The sequence below is a fragment of the Oryzias latipes genome, chromosome 24, assembly GCF_053564925.1.
Source record: "Oryzias latipes strain Hd-rR chromosome 24, Olatipes_Hd-rR_3.1".
Lineage (NCBI taxonomy): Eukaryota > Metazoa > Chordata > Actinopteri > Beloniformes > Adrianichthyidae > Oryzias > Oryzias latipes.
Window position 1 is genome coordinate 1,560,576 of NC_136260.1, and position 17,162 is coordinate 1,577,737.

Here is a 17,162-nt window from a genome sequence, read left to right on the forward strand (position 1 = left end):
TATGGCCCCCGGGATGATATTTGATTAGTATTAGAACCGGCCCGCAGGCTGTAGCCGCCCGCTGGTGGTTTGCACGCAACAATACTACGTTTCCCATAATGCAACGGTAACCCGCGAACTCACTGCAGCGCAGCAAGCGGACCTCGGCTTCATCATTCATCCCCGACACAATGGCCGAGCTGCGCATCCAATCTGCTCAGACGCTCTCTATGTTTGGCAGAACATACCTGTGTGAACGACTGTTCTCTTTGATGAAGCTAAACAAAACATCACACAGGAGCCGTCTTAATGATCAGCACCTTCACTCAATCCTGAGGATTACCTCAGCTCAAAGCCTTACCCCGAACATTGAACTTGTACAAAAGATGAGACATCACCAAGTACAGGCCCATCCTCAGACAAGTGAGCATCACAGAGCATTAACGTATTTTTAGTTTTTAATTCAGTTAAATTTTTACATTTGTTTCTACAAGAAATGGGATTTTTCTTTGAAGGACGTATTGTTTTGTCTGTGTGCCATATATTTTTGCATTTTATTTTATTTTATTTATTTATATTTATTTTTCAGTTAATGGACTCAGGGGAAATTGCAGTTAAGAGCCATGAGAAAGAATACAACTGTTTTGATTTATTCTATATTTTCTCATTTTACTATTTGAAGCAGTAATTGGTGGGATAATAGAGCAGCATAATATTTATAGTATTTATACTGCATGCAGTTTCATTTATGCATTTATCTTGATATAAGGAACATATTTTGTTTTTGAAGGAAAATTGCTTTTTTGCTGTTTGCCTGTTGAAAATGTTTTCTCTTCAACTTACTGACAGAGCCATAAGAAAACATTACTTTATTCATTTAATATACAGGACATGTGATTTTTCTTTGAAGGCAGTTTGTTCTTGTCTGTGTGCCTGCTGAAAAATGTTTTCCCAATTATTCATTTAATCATTTAATGATACACTATGTTAGGTCTTGGTTCAATAAGCTACGTGCAACCATTTCAAAATGTTTAATAAACATTGAACCAGTGCGGCCCTCGGCCTCTAGCCAATTTGTTTTTTTGGCCCTCAGTGTGTTTGACTTTGACATCCCTGAGCTAAGGGGAAGCGGTTTACTTTGCAAACTTAGAATAGCGTGGACAGCAAGCAGTTAACACAGTAGTATATTCACTAAGTTAACTAAAGATGCTAATTAAATGAGAATATTATACTACATAACACTTATGTTAGGTAATAGCAATCAGGTTAATGCCAAACTAGAGCACTGGCCCAGTGCTCTGGCCTAGAGCACTGGCCCAGACGAGCCAGGACACTGGCTCGTCTCACACCCCCAGTCGTCCCCCAACTCATCTGGATGAAGCTCATCTTCTGGACTATTTAAACATGTAGGTGTTGAGTTAGATAAGCTATTTCTCTCTAAAATATCTGGTACATTACCTGACCGTCCTGAGGGAGGATCTCTCCTTCATGTAGACACCCCTGAAGTCTCTTCTTTTTTTCCGGAATCCGTTTTTTTTAAGAGGTTTTTCCTTACCCAGAAGGAAGATCTAAGGACAGGGATGCCCAGTTTAGTTTAGTCTGTTTAGTTTAGCCATTACCTATTGAATTCTATGACTTAATGTTCTTTATGATTCATGTTTGTTACACAATCTACCGGTAACTTTGAAGCCCATTGAGAAGACTATTGTTGTAATATTGGGCTATATAAATAAAATTGAATTGAATTAAAATATAGACACATGCATAGTAAAAACCCTTAAAGCTAGAGGTATATTGGGAAAATGGATTCAGAGATATTTCACGATATTTCATTTTGCAAAACATGCCCAGGTCCTTGGTGGAAAAGTCAGTCACCTGTGGCCACTATATGATTACAATGATCTGGCTGCCTACACTCCCCCACACAGTGTTACGTTAACCCTTGTGCTATCTTAGATGACCCTCCCCCTTACAATGACGTGTTATTCCTACCATGACAAAGGTGGATAAAGGTGGAAAGATTTCATGTAATTCATGGATACCAGTGAAGATCACAAATCATTGACGAAAAAGTTCAGTGCGCTGCCTTGTGGGGTCTAGATGATCCAACTTCCATTGTCAAAGTGCCTAGGATAGCACAAGGGTTAAGAGCAGGATGAAGTTGGTCATTGTTGAGTCTGACAATAATCCTTAAATCAGCATGATCTGAAAACTCCAAACCTTTTTTTGTATGCAACCTCATAACCTTTATGTCCGAATGTAATAACACCGGCAAAAAAGAACTTGCTTCAATTGACGGATGTCTTTCTAATGTCTTTCTAACCTTGCTTCTACATTTTTTAAGAAGCAGGCTTGAAGACTCCTGTTTTCACATGTTTGACTTCTTCACCATGAATGCTCAGGCCTGGATGAATGCCTGTTTCTCAACTACAGAAAGTTCATATTACAGTTTTTTTCTGGATTGTCATTTTTCAGCACACCACCAGTGTCTGTACTTCCTCTGTATAGCCCTCAAATAGTTGTTGGAATGCACTGTATGTGCAGAGTAAACAGATAAAAACACAATGAAGACCTGAGGAATTTTAGTGTTCAGGATAATTTTGAAGGATGTGGAGTTTCCCACCCTTACAGGCTGGGGTCTCTTTGTAAAGAATCTCTTTAACTAGAAACAGCTGTAGCCCCTGTATTTTGTTTATTACTTGACTGGGATTAATAGGGTTAAATGCTAAACTGAAATCTACAAATGTATGTTTTGGAGTTATCTATGTGAAGGAGGGCTTTGCGCTGAACTATAGATATGGCAATGTTTGTGGATCAATTAGATTTGTATGCAAACTGCTGCTGGTCCAAGCCAGGCAGAATATAGGACTTTATAGAGTGAAACAACTCAGTCCATTGTGTTTGTCAGACCCAAAGGTCATAAACCATCCAGTCCTTTGAAAATGGGGGGTTTGGTTACTGGTATTAACCAATAAAACCTTAGATGACTAACTCTGTTTTATGTTTTGGAGACAGTAATTGTCAAAATACATAAAGCAAGCTAAAACAGAAAAAAAAATATCTATGTGATTTATGCTTAGCAATATTATACTTAATGCAAAGAAAATTACAAGTTAGGACACTTAAATGATAGTTTGCTTGTTTTTTATAAATGGATCCAAATGAAAGAACCTAAAATGTGTATTTCAATGTAATTCATTAGCAGTCAATTTCCGCTATCTTCTCTTCCTTTTGGCTTTTCCCTTCATGTCTTTGACCACTGCATCCCTAAATCCATAAGTAAAATTTTCCACATTTCCCCCAGAATTCATGTTCCTTAATCATTTATTTTTATTAGAAAGTGACTATTGGCACGTAATTTCCCTAAATGCACACCCTGGGAAGTGAACCCAGGTTTTCTGCACGTACATTAGTACAGGACTGTCACTTATGTTAGTACATATTTTTGAGATTTAACAAGCTGACACCAACTTTCAGTTTTCTCTCAAAAATTGTGATGTGAAAAAAACAACAATAGTTGTAAAGTGCCAAAAAGCTTTCATAGCATGTTTTAATGAATATTAATTTGATTTGGGCAAAAAATATGTAGATGTGTTTACATCGAACACATTTTGATCATGGTGGGATAGGAAGTTCAATCATTCCTCATTAATAGAACCAAATGACACTTTATCAGCTAACCTCTATCAATCGTTTTGTTCACATTCTCTGTGTGAAAACAACAACAATTTTGATTGTTAGACAATGTGACTGCATTATTTTTTTAGACTTTTTTAAAACATTGAAATATTTTATATAGTCAATGATTTTCATTCCAGTTACTATTCGAGCATAATCAGCTGTAATTTTCTAATCCTAGTCATACTGTAGTAATTTAATGTAGTAGATTTTTGCCTTGGACCTCTGCAGTTAATCCACCTATATCTGTTTCATATCTAAACAGATATATCAGAGCAAGAGAGCAAGAACTCTTATTTTCAGATCTGACTACAGCAGATTTTGAGAATAATTAACATTTATTCAAATGTTAAAAGAAAAATCTTGAATGCTCTTTTAAATTGGTCACAGAGGTTGTGAATTGAAATTGTTATCCCTTCTTTTGTTACATGAGCAGATTTAACGAAACAAACACCAAGTGACAGGGGCGTTTGTATTTTGGATGTTTTTCTATTTTGAATTTAGGTGTAATTTATGTATATGAAAGATTTTAAAGGGGTATTTACACAAATAATCCAATTTTGCTGCATTTACACAAAAAGCAATATTCTACATTTATATTCACTTTAGTTCCAATTCTTAGACTATATCACCAAAATGGAAAAAAGAACTCACTTTGAATAAAAGAAATGATGCCGATTTGAATGAACCAGACAGCTTGGACCTGAGGAACACACAGCAAATATATATTTGGTATAGCTCAAAAAAAGGTTGTGCCTGTAATTTTTACAGGCCCTAAAATTTACCTAATTTATCTGCATACTGTGAAGCAATTTTGCACATTTAAATGTTTTCTGCCTTTTATTGACACATGATTTTACGAATTTGGTTTAGGGCTAACAGACACCCTAAACAGTCACTTTTTTCATTAAATAAAAAAATGACTCTGTAACAGCAATATAATAATAATAATAATAATACCATCATGGCTTGATTTCTTATTTTCCTTTTAAATACTTTGAAGCGTTCGTACTTTTTGGTGCAATCTCTGAATGAAGTTACAAAAATTTTTTTTAAAAACGTAATATTTAACAAACTGTCCTTAAAAAACATCCGCTTTGATCAAAATTTGGCAGGAGCACGTGATTGAATATTACAGCCGAACAAAGCATTTTTTAAGCAGCCTAAAATAAATTAGGTCTATATTAGCTAATATTATATAGAAGGAGTTTTTTTATGAAAAGGAAATTAATAAATGTAAACCTAAATGTTTTTTTTCGTTAGAAATGTTACACTTTGTGTTAACGGTGGTCTAAAACAACAACAACAACGCTGCTTGGAAAAAATCCTTTACTTTCTCGGCTTTTGAGTCTGTCCATAAAAATGTTGGACAGTTTAGCGAAACTGGATCCGTTGATTCGTTTCGTACAAACTAGGCTTGTGTCGGTTTTCTTACAAAACAAGATATTGGCTTTTCAATTCCCCCATAATATTTTTTTTAATAGATCCATCCTAAAACGTTAGGCTAAACTATTCAAATGTAGGCATATTCTAATTTCAGAATTGTATGATCATTTTATTTGTTTTCATCTCAAACTAAGCCGAAGGTTTGAAAGGACATCGATCGGCGGAGCACTGCCGTTAAATAAATATATGTATAGATTTCACACTTAGAAGCCTTAGCCAATAATATAAAATGCATTTTAAAAGTTGAATTCAATGTGTTGTATTGTCATCTAAATAATTGTGTTGAAAGTCTGGAGAGCGTCGGTCCTGTTCTCTGCTCCCGTCATTTAACGGAAAAGACATTTCATGAATCTATGCGTAATCTGTGTGCGCTCCTGTGCGGGGGTGGGCTTTTGTTCCGCAGCAGGAATGTGCTTGAACCTTGAATTTATTTAGTTGCTGTGAATGGACATTTTTAAGTGTGAAATAACCGTGTATGCAAATAATTTCATATTTCATAACATAAATGTTAAATCAATTAATATGGGCCAATGTAGAGGCCCGTGAACGAAGCTGGACTGAGTCCCGGAGTGGATGTGTTCAAATATAAATGTTTTCATAGATCTTTTTGAACAAACACGTCCACGTACAAAATGCTGATTTGAAATGACATTTTTGTTTTATAACATGATCCATTTTTATGGTTTCACTCCGTCGTCATCTGATCCATTCGTTAAAGGTTTACTTTTATTGCAAACATGTTCAAATCTGACCTCCGACTCTTGCCAGCTCCTGATGAGGCCGCTGTGCGTCTGAAGCAGGCTACTGGGATGAAACGTGATGTCACGCAAAGCCACAAAGGAACCTGGGATTTAGCAACTTCTTCCCAGTTGAGCAGGAGTCTGACAAGTAAAGAACATCTTCTCCTTCATTCAGCCGCAACAAGCGTCGACAATCAGCTGAGAAGAATTGAGCAAATTATTTACCTTCTAGCTTCTTCCCGGACGGTAACGATCAGCAAGGTCTCGGCTCTCCACACGCAATTATCGAACGAGTGAAGGCCACCCTGAGAGCCGTCAATAGGGAAAGGAACGGAGCAGAGATTTGGAGGAGGGTGGGGGTCTTCGCCACACATGCCCTTTTTTGTGGACCTGTAAGGAACAGCACCGACCCCGAGCCTCTGTCTGTGCTGCTGCAGTTCTCTAAAAGCTGTTGATGCGGAGGTGATGGACGGTTCTTTCTGTCGCCCAGCGGGGGTCCTCGGTTCCCCCCTGGCTTCTGGGAGCCGGCCCGCGGGCTCAGACATCCTCGCCTTTAGCGGGAGCAGCAAGCCTCTCTCTTTTTCCATCGACCGGATTATGGCCAGGACACCCGAACCCAGGTCGATTCCGCTTCCCACCTGGTACCAGCCCGCTCCCGCGGGAAACCCCGATGCGTGCCCGTCTTCGCTCCATTGTATGATTCCACTGGTGCCGCTTGGATACGAAACGGCGCACCGGTTCAGCATACCCGGTCTGGAAGGAAGTCACTTTGACACCTGCTCTCTGCCGGCCTCAGCGGAGATTTTCGGCTTTGGACTGAACTGTACGAACCCACAAGAGGACGCTTCTGTCAGCCAAACTATCGGCCAGTACAAACTCTTCAGACCCCGGGTCGTCAACCAGTCGTCCTTGTCCGCTATGGGGACCGTGTGCTACCTGAACTGCAGCGGAGACGGCGGCGCCTGCACCCAAACCACCGGTCTGGTCAACCTGCACCCAATGGCGTCGTATCTGCTGACCGCCCGTCACAAAGCTCTGATGGTGGAGAAAAGCAAAGCCAGCCTGCAGCCTCCGAGTGAGCGCTTCTCAATCTCAGCGTCTCAGCAGAGCCACGTCCAGAATTACATGAAGGACCGGGATCAGATGCTGAAAGGCTCCGCGGCAGCCGTCCGGCTCGGCGCCTCCTGCCACAACAGCAAGCCCAAAGTTTTCACCTGTGAGGTCTGCGGGAAGGTGAGCGTCTCACTTCTGACCAACGTCAAATGATCATCACTCAACTACCCAGACCTAAAATAAAATGATTTATGAGCAACAGCCTAATATAAACGAAAACTATTAAAAAAAAAGGAAAAAAGAAACTCGTAGCTGAACGAGCATCTTCTGACTGTTTCTAAATCAAATCAAATAAAAAAAAATTAAAAAAAATAGGTCCATTTCATTTTGCATTCGATTCTTATGTTTAAAAAAAGATCCGAGTCGGTAGACTTCAACAATTAAAATTATCAGTTGTATTTTCTCCTTTATGTTGTAATGGATACTCGAGAAATTAATTTCGCTGTTTTCTTTTTTTTAAACAGTCAATAATAATAATATTACTTTTCTGAAAAGGGAGTAGTAGTATTTATTTGCTGGTTTCTTTTTGCAGGTGTTTAATGCGCATTACAATCTGACGCGCCACATGCCCGTGCACACGGGCGCCCGGCCTTTCGTGTGTAAGGTCTGCGGGAAAGGTTTCCGCCAGGCAAGCACGCTCTGCCGGCACAAGATCATCCACACTCAGGTGACACAACGGAAACATTTCCAAGCGTCTCTGTTTAGAAAGAACAGTGTGGGATTCGTAGCCGGCTTTCCATTTTAGTTTAAACGAGATCACGTGCGCCTGGAGAATCGTTATTGTGTGATGTTGCAGCTTTAGGTTTCAGTCAGAAATATAATTTAATTTTCTAAATATCCAATGCATTTCATAACAGATTTTCTTCCGAAAACATATTGCAGGAAAAGCCTCACAAATGTAACCAGTGTGGAAAAGCCTTCAACCGGAGTTCCACCTTAAACACGCACACACGCATCCACGCAGGCTACAAACCTTTTGTGTGTGAGTTTTGTGGGAAAGGATTCCATCAAAAAGGTAAGACCACATTTTAACCAATGTTAGATAAAATATTTATTTCGATCTAAATGTTTTCTGTATTTATTGTCCTGTAGGAACAGTAATGTCTTCCAAGCTACTTAGATTGTTATTTGGAGGAACTTTAGTGAAATTTCTATTTTTCTGGTAAAAACCAACAAAAAAAATGAATTGGTAAAATATTATCTCAGTAACTAATTTAAAAACACTGCAGCAGAGTATTGACAAACTGCATACAGTAATACAGTTTCAAACAAAGTGTAGCTGGTAATGGCTGGGTTTAATACAAAAAATACGTGACTGATATAAATCTATTTTATCTTTTAGGTTGTTTTTTTTTTAAAAAGCCATGTGCAGACAACATTGGCTGAAGTTATAAAACTGTCATAAATCAAAGAGTGCTTTTAAATAAATGTGATAGCCTACTGAAAGGTTTTATAAAAAGTTCTGTTTTTATTTATAAAAATGTTTTAAAGCTATGCTGTTCTTTGACAAGATTATAGGAAAATAATTTTGTCTTACCTGAAAAATGTTATGATAGAAATACATACTTATAAAATCTTGTGAAAATTTCAGTTTGCCTTTTTATGTAAAGTATTTCATTTTAAATGTAACTTATACTTTGCAGGGAACTACAAGAATCACAAGTTGACCCACAGTGGGGAAAAACAATTTAAATGTTCCATCTGCAGCAAGGCATTTCATCAGGTCTACAACCTCACCTTCCACATGCACACGCACAATGACAAGAAGCCCTTTACCTGTCCCACTTGTGGTAAAGGTTTCTGCAGGAACTTTGATCTGAAGAAACATGTCAGGAAGCTGCATGACCCAGCTGGTGGCCAGTCACCCCTGGAGTCTTGAGAGACCTGAACAATCACCCTGTCTCACTTATCCCCTGTTGCCTGTCAGAAATGTGTGAACGTAAACCCTTCTACATCTTCAGGTGTCAGAAAAAAGGGTTAATAAAAATCATATTTCATTTTGTGCATTTTTTTAACACACAACTGATTAATGAAGATGGGTATTGTAAAGTATTTAAACCATAAACCCCAATGCTATGATTTTGAAACATGTCTCCTTATGTTTGTTTTTCTAAAATACAGCAAACATATTAAACCAACCACTTAAGTCATTTTACAGAATTCATAAGTTTAACAATTTTACACGTTTTTTAATTATTGCTTTTCTTTTCTTTTTTTGCTTGCTGGGCTGAGCTTAGTGCTTTTGCCTGGTTCAAATCCCAGCTGGGACCTTGCTGTGTGGAGTTAGCATGCTCTTACCATACATGTGTGGGTTTTCTCCAGGTACTCTTGTTTCTTCCCACAGTCTAAATACAGTCTTCATAAGTTAATTGGTAACTCTAAAGTGTCCCTTGGGATGTACAAGTACGTGTGTGGTGAAGTGTGTTTGCCCTGTGACAGACTGGCAGTCTGTCCAGGCAGTACTTTGCCTTCACCCAACAGTTTAGCCAGGACAGGCTCTGGCATCCCCATGACCCCCACAGAGATATAGGGGCTTAATAAAATGGATGGATGGTTTTTTTTTGTTATTGTAGCATTTTTAATTCAGTCATAAATGTTCTTTAACAACTATATTTCAGTGACTACGTTGACATGTATTCAGAATATTATGAATAAAAAATACCATATTCAGAATACTTAGTTTACCTTCTTTTAAGAATATTTGAGTAATACACTATCAGCAGTTGTGACATCATGAGAGTGCATTGATTTTTTGTTAACAAGTCTCTTAAGGCCAAGAAAATGATAACTGCAAGAAATTGTGTACACATTTATATTTTTACCAGTGCAGCAGTCCAGAGAGGCAGGTGAGGCTGTGCCTTACCTGCAAAATACAGCTTAATAATACATAAATTAAATAAAATGAATATACTTTTTAAAATTACAAATAAAAATCTAAAATACCTTTTAGACATGTCTATTCTTTGATTACTTTTTTTCTGTGTGGGGTTTCAATGCTTCTTTGGTAAAAAAAAAAATGTAGCAAATTCACGGTTTTCCTGTTGAAATACACAAGAAAGCAGCAGGTGAGGCACCAGCCATCGTGCCTACGCAGCATGCAAACTGACTGAGCTGCAGCACATGCATGCGCTTTCTTGTTTTGGTCTTTCCATCATCATAAAAGACGCTTTATTTTTAATTACTACTTTTGCTATATTTCTAGCCAACTATCTGAATACATTGGTGCCAGTCTGTGACCCATGTAGTTTTTTGATCTGCTAAAAATGCGCATTAGAAATACACTGTATGTAGTACTTGTGCCTCAAGGCAGAGGGCGCTAGTGTGACACTGCAAGTAAAGACTGATAGAATTAGTGGTAGCAAGTCAAGTGCAGACGTACAGTTATTGTTTAGCATCATTTTCTAAATGGAGGATTACGTGTCTAAACCCAGGAATTTGTGGAGACACGTCTCTGGCAGTGATCTCCACTGAGACAGAGACTTTTAAAGCTGAAGAAAAGGAACACTTACAAAAACGGGTTGTCGATGTGTGTGTCTTCAGAAGGAGAGGCATATGGACTTCATTTATAAGTAAAAGTAAGTCAATGATAAAAATTTGGGGGATTTTTTTTCCCATGCTACAGTTTGTAAACGGAAGAAAAATGTTAAAAAGAAATTTTAAACAACACACCAATCAAATGGTGAATAAGCTACAATTGTTACAGGGGGGAGGATGAGGAAGTACCCAGGTGCAGAGAGGAGGAGGCAGGACATTTCAGAGAAGAAGGAGCTTTAATAAATAAACCAAAACCTGCAAAACAAAACCACTGCAACACGAACCACACAGGAACACGGGGTATGACATAATATGGACCAGCACAGGAGGAAGAGAAGGACAAGACTTAAATACATACAAGGCAACAAGACACAGGTGGAAACACTCAGGACTGATGGGGAAGGGTAAAACTACAACAAGACAGGAAATACTACAAAATAGAACAGGAAGTAACTGAAACCTATACAGGAAATAAAGGAACCAAACACAAAGAAACTGAAACCGTTGCAACAATGTGGGGATATGTTTGTAAATCTGACTGATGACATTAGTGGTTCACCAGCTGTGAACCTCACCGCACATCCCTGTTTTTACAGATTTAAAACAAATAAGAAAATACTTCATTAGCATATAAGTGAAGGCTTGTTAACGTCCTGATCTACTCAGTTCTACTCAGTGACTTACACATGTTTTTCATTTTTCAAATATGTCTATATGTGGGTACATTCTTGACAAAATTACCATATTCCATTTCTTTCATCCTTAAAATGGTTTTGAATTATTAGAAACAAAAACATGTTTGTATTGGCGTGTGTAAACCTGGTCTAGTAATATGAAGCACAGAAACGCAAAATGCAGCAAGTTAAACTTTCATTTTGAGATTAATTCTGGCAAAGTATAAATAAAAAACAGTTTCTCTGATATTATGATCTGCCGCTTTATATAATGCTGAAGGAAAAAGAAACATAAATTTCAGTCTTCAGACTGATGGAAACTGTAAATTTTCTTCTACAAGCCTCAGGATATATTACTAAATAGTATCCACGTTACTTTTAATAGTCCCAAATTAAAGACAGATTTAATCAAGTCATTTCTGAAGTTGTACTTTTACACTTTAAGAAAACCTTCTGCAGTGCTTCAGCCATCTGGAGACAAAAATGCATAACTTAAAGGGTTAATACCATGCTATTCTTAAGCCTTTTATAGTAAATAATATCAATGTAAATGATAATGAATTACCTTTGGCTCACCTAAGAATGAATTTTTAAGGAAATAATAGTTATTTTCTTTTCCAACCCAGTTGTCAGAAACAAACAACCTTCTAACTTTTACAAAGAAGAATGTGCATATTGTGCATAAAACTGAAAGCATTTAGCTGATCACAGCTAGCTCCACGGAGAAAGTGGGTGTGTGTGTTAGTCTGGGGCGGAGCTGGCAGCGAAGACTCTTCCAGGAAGGGGCTGTTTCTCACTTATCTACGACAGAGAAATGCATGAATGGATCAAAATACCACTTTGGGGTTTCTTTCCATGAGGAATGAACATTATAATACACTTAAAAGCTAAAAAAATGAATTTTGCATTGTATAGGCCTTTACGTTTTCACATATGCCGAAAGAGAAAGAAGATATGCCCCCCCTACAATTAAAGTATAGTTTTCAATTAAAAATTCATCAGAACATTTCTTATTAAATCTTGACCTCTGGTCAGGGCTGCTCAGACATTTGAACTTACTAGTCTTGGCTACTGACACAATAACAAGCAATTATTTAAAAAATAAAGAAAAAGAAAAAAAAGCTTAAATCATTGCTTTATTTATAATATATTTTCATATATTTACACATGACGGTGGAATGTAAGACATATGAGATTGAAGCTCTGACTGGTATGAAATAATAAGTGAAGTTTTTTGTGTGTTATTGTGATCAATTAAAATGGTAACAAAATGTAAAAACTCAAGTTTTAGTAAAACCTTTATATTTCCATAGAGAAAAACGTACATATGAGTATAATACGTACTTTTGAAAGTATGTCTGAGTTGTTTTTTTATTTTTTTCCAAATGAAAATGGGATGCTTAACAAAGTTGAGGAGTTTTTACTGACAGTAAAAACAGTGTAGCAAAAATGGCAGCATAGACTGTTATTTGAACACTTAAAGAAAGACTACACATATAGAGATAAAATAAACTTGAATTAAGAAAATCAAAACTTGAATAAGTCTTTTGTTTTTAGAACTTATGACAAATGTTTGTTTTTTTATTGTCTTTTTAATTGTAATGAATTGCTGTTAGGGTCCAATCATTAAAACAAGCACAAAATACCACTGTGTTTTTCAATGTGTGGTTCTTTTTTTTTCCTATTGAGTAAATAAGTGTGACTGTAAATATAGTAAATGCACATTATGACTTCATCATTGTTGTGACAAAGGTTTCCTTGAACGTAAAGTGGTGCTACACGGGATAAGAGACTTGAATCTTAAACCTGTGACTTTAGACATAGATACGTCTTTTACACTGAATTACAAATGAATTCTTAATATTTTTGATTTGATTTGAAATGGTTTATTTCAAGCAATCAAATAGAATACACACAAAAGCAATATAATCATCAGTTATACATTCATACAGTAACTAATCAAACTTAGGATAATTAGACATAATTAATAAAAATTGCTTGAAAGGGAGTGGAAAGAAGCGAACTTATATAATTCCACCCCGTTATACTATAACCATTTTATTACATGATTTATCAATATCCGGTTCCTAGGTTTTATCAGACAGAATTAAGAATCATAAGGTATCAATAAGGCACGTGCCAAAGATGAAATTACTTAAGTACTACGTCAAAAATAACTTTAGAAATCAACATGGCAAATGCAGCATCTGAAATATATGCAAATTATGTTACTTTTAAAAGTCATTCATATGCTTTAAAACATAATACTATACCAGTAAAATAGACAACACTGTTTCAGGAGTTATCATAGCAAAATTACATCAAGTATCAAAAGTTAAAAACATGTGCAAAATTATGCTACATTAGGAAAGATTTTTGAATCATTTTATCAATTTTAGGAGCTAGTGAAGTAATATCATCAAAAGTCAATCAATTTAACAATTTTCAATAAGTGATTAATCATTTGTTTTACTTTTTTAATTTTTTTTTCTTTTTTTTTTTTTTTTCTTTTTTTATAATAAGGTAATGCTGTAAGGAAAAAAATTAAAAGGGTCCACAATCTGTCGATTGTCCAAGGTTGGTATTTCTTCTTTTACTGATAACAGCTGATCTTCTGGGTTCAAAACAGTTAATAGTTCTCTTCGATATTATGTCTGCAGACATTAGATTCAGGTCCATATCCTTCTTCAGCTGATATCAGCTGCGGTGAAAGTTGAGGTCAAATTGTCTGCAGGTCAGAACTCTCTGCTGTTATTCAGGTGACGTCAGACTTATGGAGAAAGTGAAGATTCCAGGTGTCATATTTCTTGAAATTATTTGGCTCTTTGATTTATTACTCCACGTTGATTCAGACGACCGTGATCAAACACTTCTCAAAGTCCTTCATGGTGTTCACAACCATAACCTTGGTGCGGTCCTCTGGACCGAGTGGTTTGACGTAAATCCTGCAGCCTTTAACCCAAGTGTTCTCAATCTGCTTACGCTTCCTGAGAAGTCGTGCATGTTTTGAGATTTCAGCATTCCTCCTGGTCAGATGGTCGTTCAGATAAGCAGCCGAACCTTTCAGGTTTTTGCGTTGATTCATCAGAGCTAGCTTGTGTTTGTGATTCACAAACCTGATGAGGATCGCTGGTTTATCCGTCTCCTTTCTCCTGGGGAGCAGGTGGCAGGTCTCGATGGTATTGAGATCCAGGGAAATCCCTTTAGATGTGAGAAATGAATGTATTTGCTGTTCCAGCGACGCATCGATCTCCGTATTAGCACTGCTAGCTACGCTAGCGCTAGCATTAGCAGCGCTAGCTCCAGCTGAATTCAGCTTCGCTCGAGGCTTGATTGGTACTCCAGTGAGAATGACATTATTCATCCTTACTTGCTGTTCCACATCGTCCAGTCTTTTCTCCAGAATCTCGACCCGGTTTTCTCCCTGCTCGTTTTGAGCCCGAAATCTTCGGAACTCTTCCATCATCTCCCAGAGCGGCGTTAGTTTAGCCGACACTTGATCCATAAAACTTTTCAGCGTTTCTTGAATAATGTCAAGAGATTTTTTGAGCTCTTCATATTCCTGGGGTTTCTTCGGGGGCATGGTCAGCTCTCTTTTTGGAGAAAATCAACTTCTTAAGTAATTTGAAGATAGTATCCGCAGAGAGCCGCGACCACGCGTCCTGCCTTAACCCCGGAACCGGAAGATTCATATATAAGATTAAAAAATGAATAACTTTAGCATATCAATAGTTAATTTTATTATTAGCATGTTTTTTGTTATCCCAAGTAGCGTACATATAAGTAACACACACAAACTTTACTGAAGAAGTGGGCCAATGTGCAGACCTGAAGGAAAGAGTGCGGCATTTCAGTAATTATTCAAGTAAAAGAAAAAAGTGCAAGATGTAGTCCAACAAGATGCACAATTGACAAACATGACATTAAGTGAGGTGGTGTTAAACTATTGTGTATATATATGTATGTGCATAGCTCTGGTAAAGTTCTTTTACTCATAAATGTGCGAAAGTCGCTTGGAGACAAATTTCTGGAATGCAAAGCAACCCTTGAAGTTTAAATTTGAAGTTTAAATCCAAAGGATTAAACTTTAAAAACAAGAGGAAGAAGCTTTATTAATCTTAAAGGAAATGAATAAGCTGCATGCATTCACCACACACAATCAGATAAACAATTAAAAGAATAAAGCCACAAAAACCATCAATATTAAAATCTATTAGTTAAGAATAGTAACATATTATTTACAATATATCATAAATCAATAAAATATTCAGATATGAAAATCTAATACAATAGAACAATACAAATTTCAAAAATTAAAATTCAATAAGGTTATCGACTTTTGATGCTCTGTCAGGGAGTTGTACTGTCGTATAGCACCAGTGACAGAAGACTTCCTCGGTCTGTCTGTGGAGCAGCGTTGGGACACTAGTCTGCTGCTGAACACGCTCCTCCTCCCGGTGAAGGCCTGGTGCAGCGGGTGTGAGGAATTGCTCACAGTATCCCTGAACTTGAACGAAGTGTTCTGCTCTGCCACGTGCTCCACGGATGCCAGTTTGAGTCCAACCACGGAGCTCGCCGTATGGATTAATTTGTTCCGCTGGGAGATCTTCTTACAGGTGCCACACCAGCATCACAGCAGTATACAGGAGGGCACTCGCTTCTACAGACTGATGAAACATGTGCAGTAGTTTGGAGCACATGTTAAATGAGCGCAGCCTATGAAGGAAGTACAGCCTGGAGTGGCTCTTCTTGTTAAGGTGGTCTGCATTGGTGGTCCAGTGCCGCTTGTTATCCAACCCCCAGGTAGTTGTAGGACTGTACCATCCCTTAATCTATCCCTTGTGCTATCTTAGATGACCCCCCCCCCCTTCCATTGAGGTGTTCTCCCTACCATGACAAAGGTGGATAAAGGTGGAAAGATTTCATGTAATCCATGGACACCAGTGAAGATCACAAATCATTGAAGAAAAAAGGTTCAGAGCACTGTCTAGGGCAGGGGTTGGCAACCCAAAATGTTGAAAGAGCCAAATTGCACGAAAAAAACAAAAAACAAACATGTCTGGAGCCGCAAAATATTAAAAGCCCTGTTTAAGCCTTATAATGAAGGCAACACATGCAATGTGTATCTATATTAGCTATATTAGCCTACTATCAAAATAACTAAGTTGCTAAAAATACATAGAGCATTATTGACGATGAAATGTTTATTTGCCCTGCAGTGCATTCTGCAAAGAACGACGCGTCACGTGACTGCTCTGTTGTGCAAGTTTAACTTCATTACAATATCAATGAATTATGTTTCATTGCTTTGATAAAATTAATGTAATTAAGAAATCCGATTTTTGATGTCATTTTTATTTTGAGGATTCGAACAAAAAACAATAAAATGGAACGTGAGTGATGACGTGCCCCATGACAGTCAGCTGTGCTCGAATGACAGAACAGCTTCAAGCTTTTGTGCGCCTGCAGACTTTCATTCAGCTCATTTAGGTGTTTGTCACAGTCATATCCACCCAAAAGTGCAGCTTTTCCAGCCACTCAGTATCTTCCAGTTGCGGGTAGTTCAGGTCTTTACTTTTCAGGAATGTTTTCACGTGTTCAAAACAGACGACAAAGCGACGCAAAACGTCACCCCTGGACAGCCATCGGACTGTGTTGTGTAGCAGGAGATCAGAATATTCGCTTTCAACTTCAAGAAATGCACGGAACTGACGGTGGTTTGATTTCCATCAGCCACCTGCCTAGCGGTCCGCTAAAAGTAAAAAAAAAAAAAAAAAAACCCTGCTGATAGAAACATGTATCGCAGGCTATGACGCAAATCTTCGTTGACAGAAATGTTGAAATGTAATATTGTAGTGGGGGTCTGTGATGGATCAGACAAACACGGCCAAGAGCACAGATATTTAGTCCAAAAATAAATTCTTTTTAATGTCAAGGATCCCACTGAACAAACAGTTTTAAAAGGGCCCATAAAAGAGGTGAACAAACTTGCGACTTA

The 17,162-nt window shown here is 37.6% G+C and overlaps 1 protein-coding gene and 2 long non-coding RNA genes across 3 annotated transcripts in view; 1 reads left to right on the forward strand and 2 right to left on the reverse strand.

The window, feature by feature from the left end:
• LOC144990185 (uncharacterized) overlaps window positions 1–6,204 on the reverse strand; it is a 36,545-nt gene extending 30,341 nt beyond the window's left edge. Inside the window, exons 1-2 of the long non-coding RNA XR_013654174.1 lie at window positions 6,069–6,204; window positions 5,856–5,984 (exon numbers count right to left, since the gene is read on the reverse strand). This is a non-coding gene — a long non-coding RNA (uncharacterized LOC144990185). The remainder of the gene's footprint in view (window positions 1–5,855; window positions 5,985–6,068) is intronic.
• The window catches only part of LOC144990184 (uncharacterized), a 572,443-nt gene that overhangs the window by 463,285 nt on the left and 91,996 nt on the right, over window positions 1–17,162 (reverse strand). The gene's annotated exons all lie outside the window — the stretch shown is intronic.
• fezf1 (FEZ family zinc finger 1) lies at window positions 6,309–9,629 on the forward strand. The gene is made up of 4 exons (XM_004086984.5): window positions 6,309–7,076; window positions 7,489–7,623; window positions 7,839–7,971; window positions 8,600–9,629. Exons 1-4 carry the CDS (start codon window positions 6,309–6,311, stop codon window positions 8,833–8,835), a joined length of 1,272 nt encoding a protein of 423 aa, XP_004087032.1. The 3' UTR covers window positions 8,836–9,629.

What these genes read in the sequence shown, in the direction of transcription:
- fezf1 (XM_004086984.5), top strand. Translation starts at nt 6,309, where the DNA reads ATGGACGGTTCTTTCTGTCGCCCAGCGGGGGTCCTCGGTTCCCCCCTG. An exon ending in CCTGTGAGGTCTGCGGGAAG is followed by an intron (nt 7,077 to 7,488) that starts GTGAGCGTCTCA and finishes TTCTTTTTGCAG; the next exon opens with GTGTTTAATGCGCATTACAA. An exon ending in ACAAGATCATCCACACTCAG is followed by an intron (nt 7,624 to 7,838) that starts GTGACACAACGG and finishes AACATATTGCAG; the next exon opens with GAAAAGCCTCACAAATGTAA.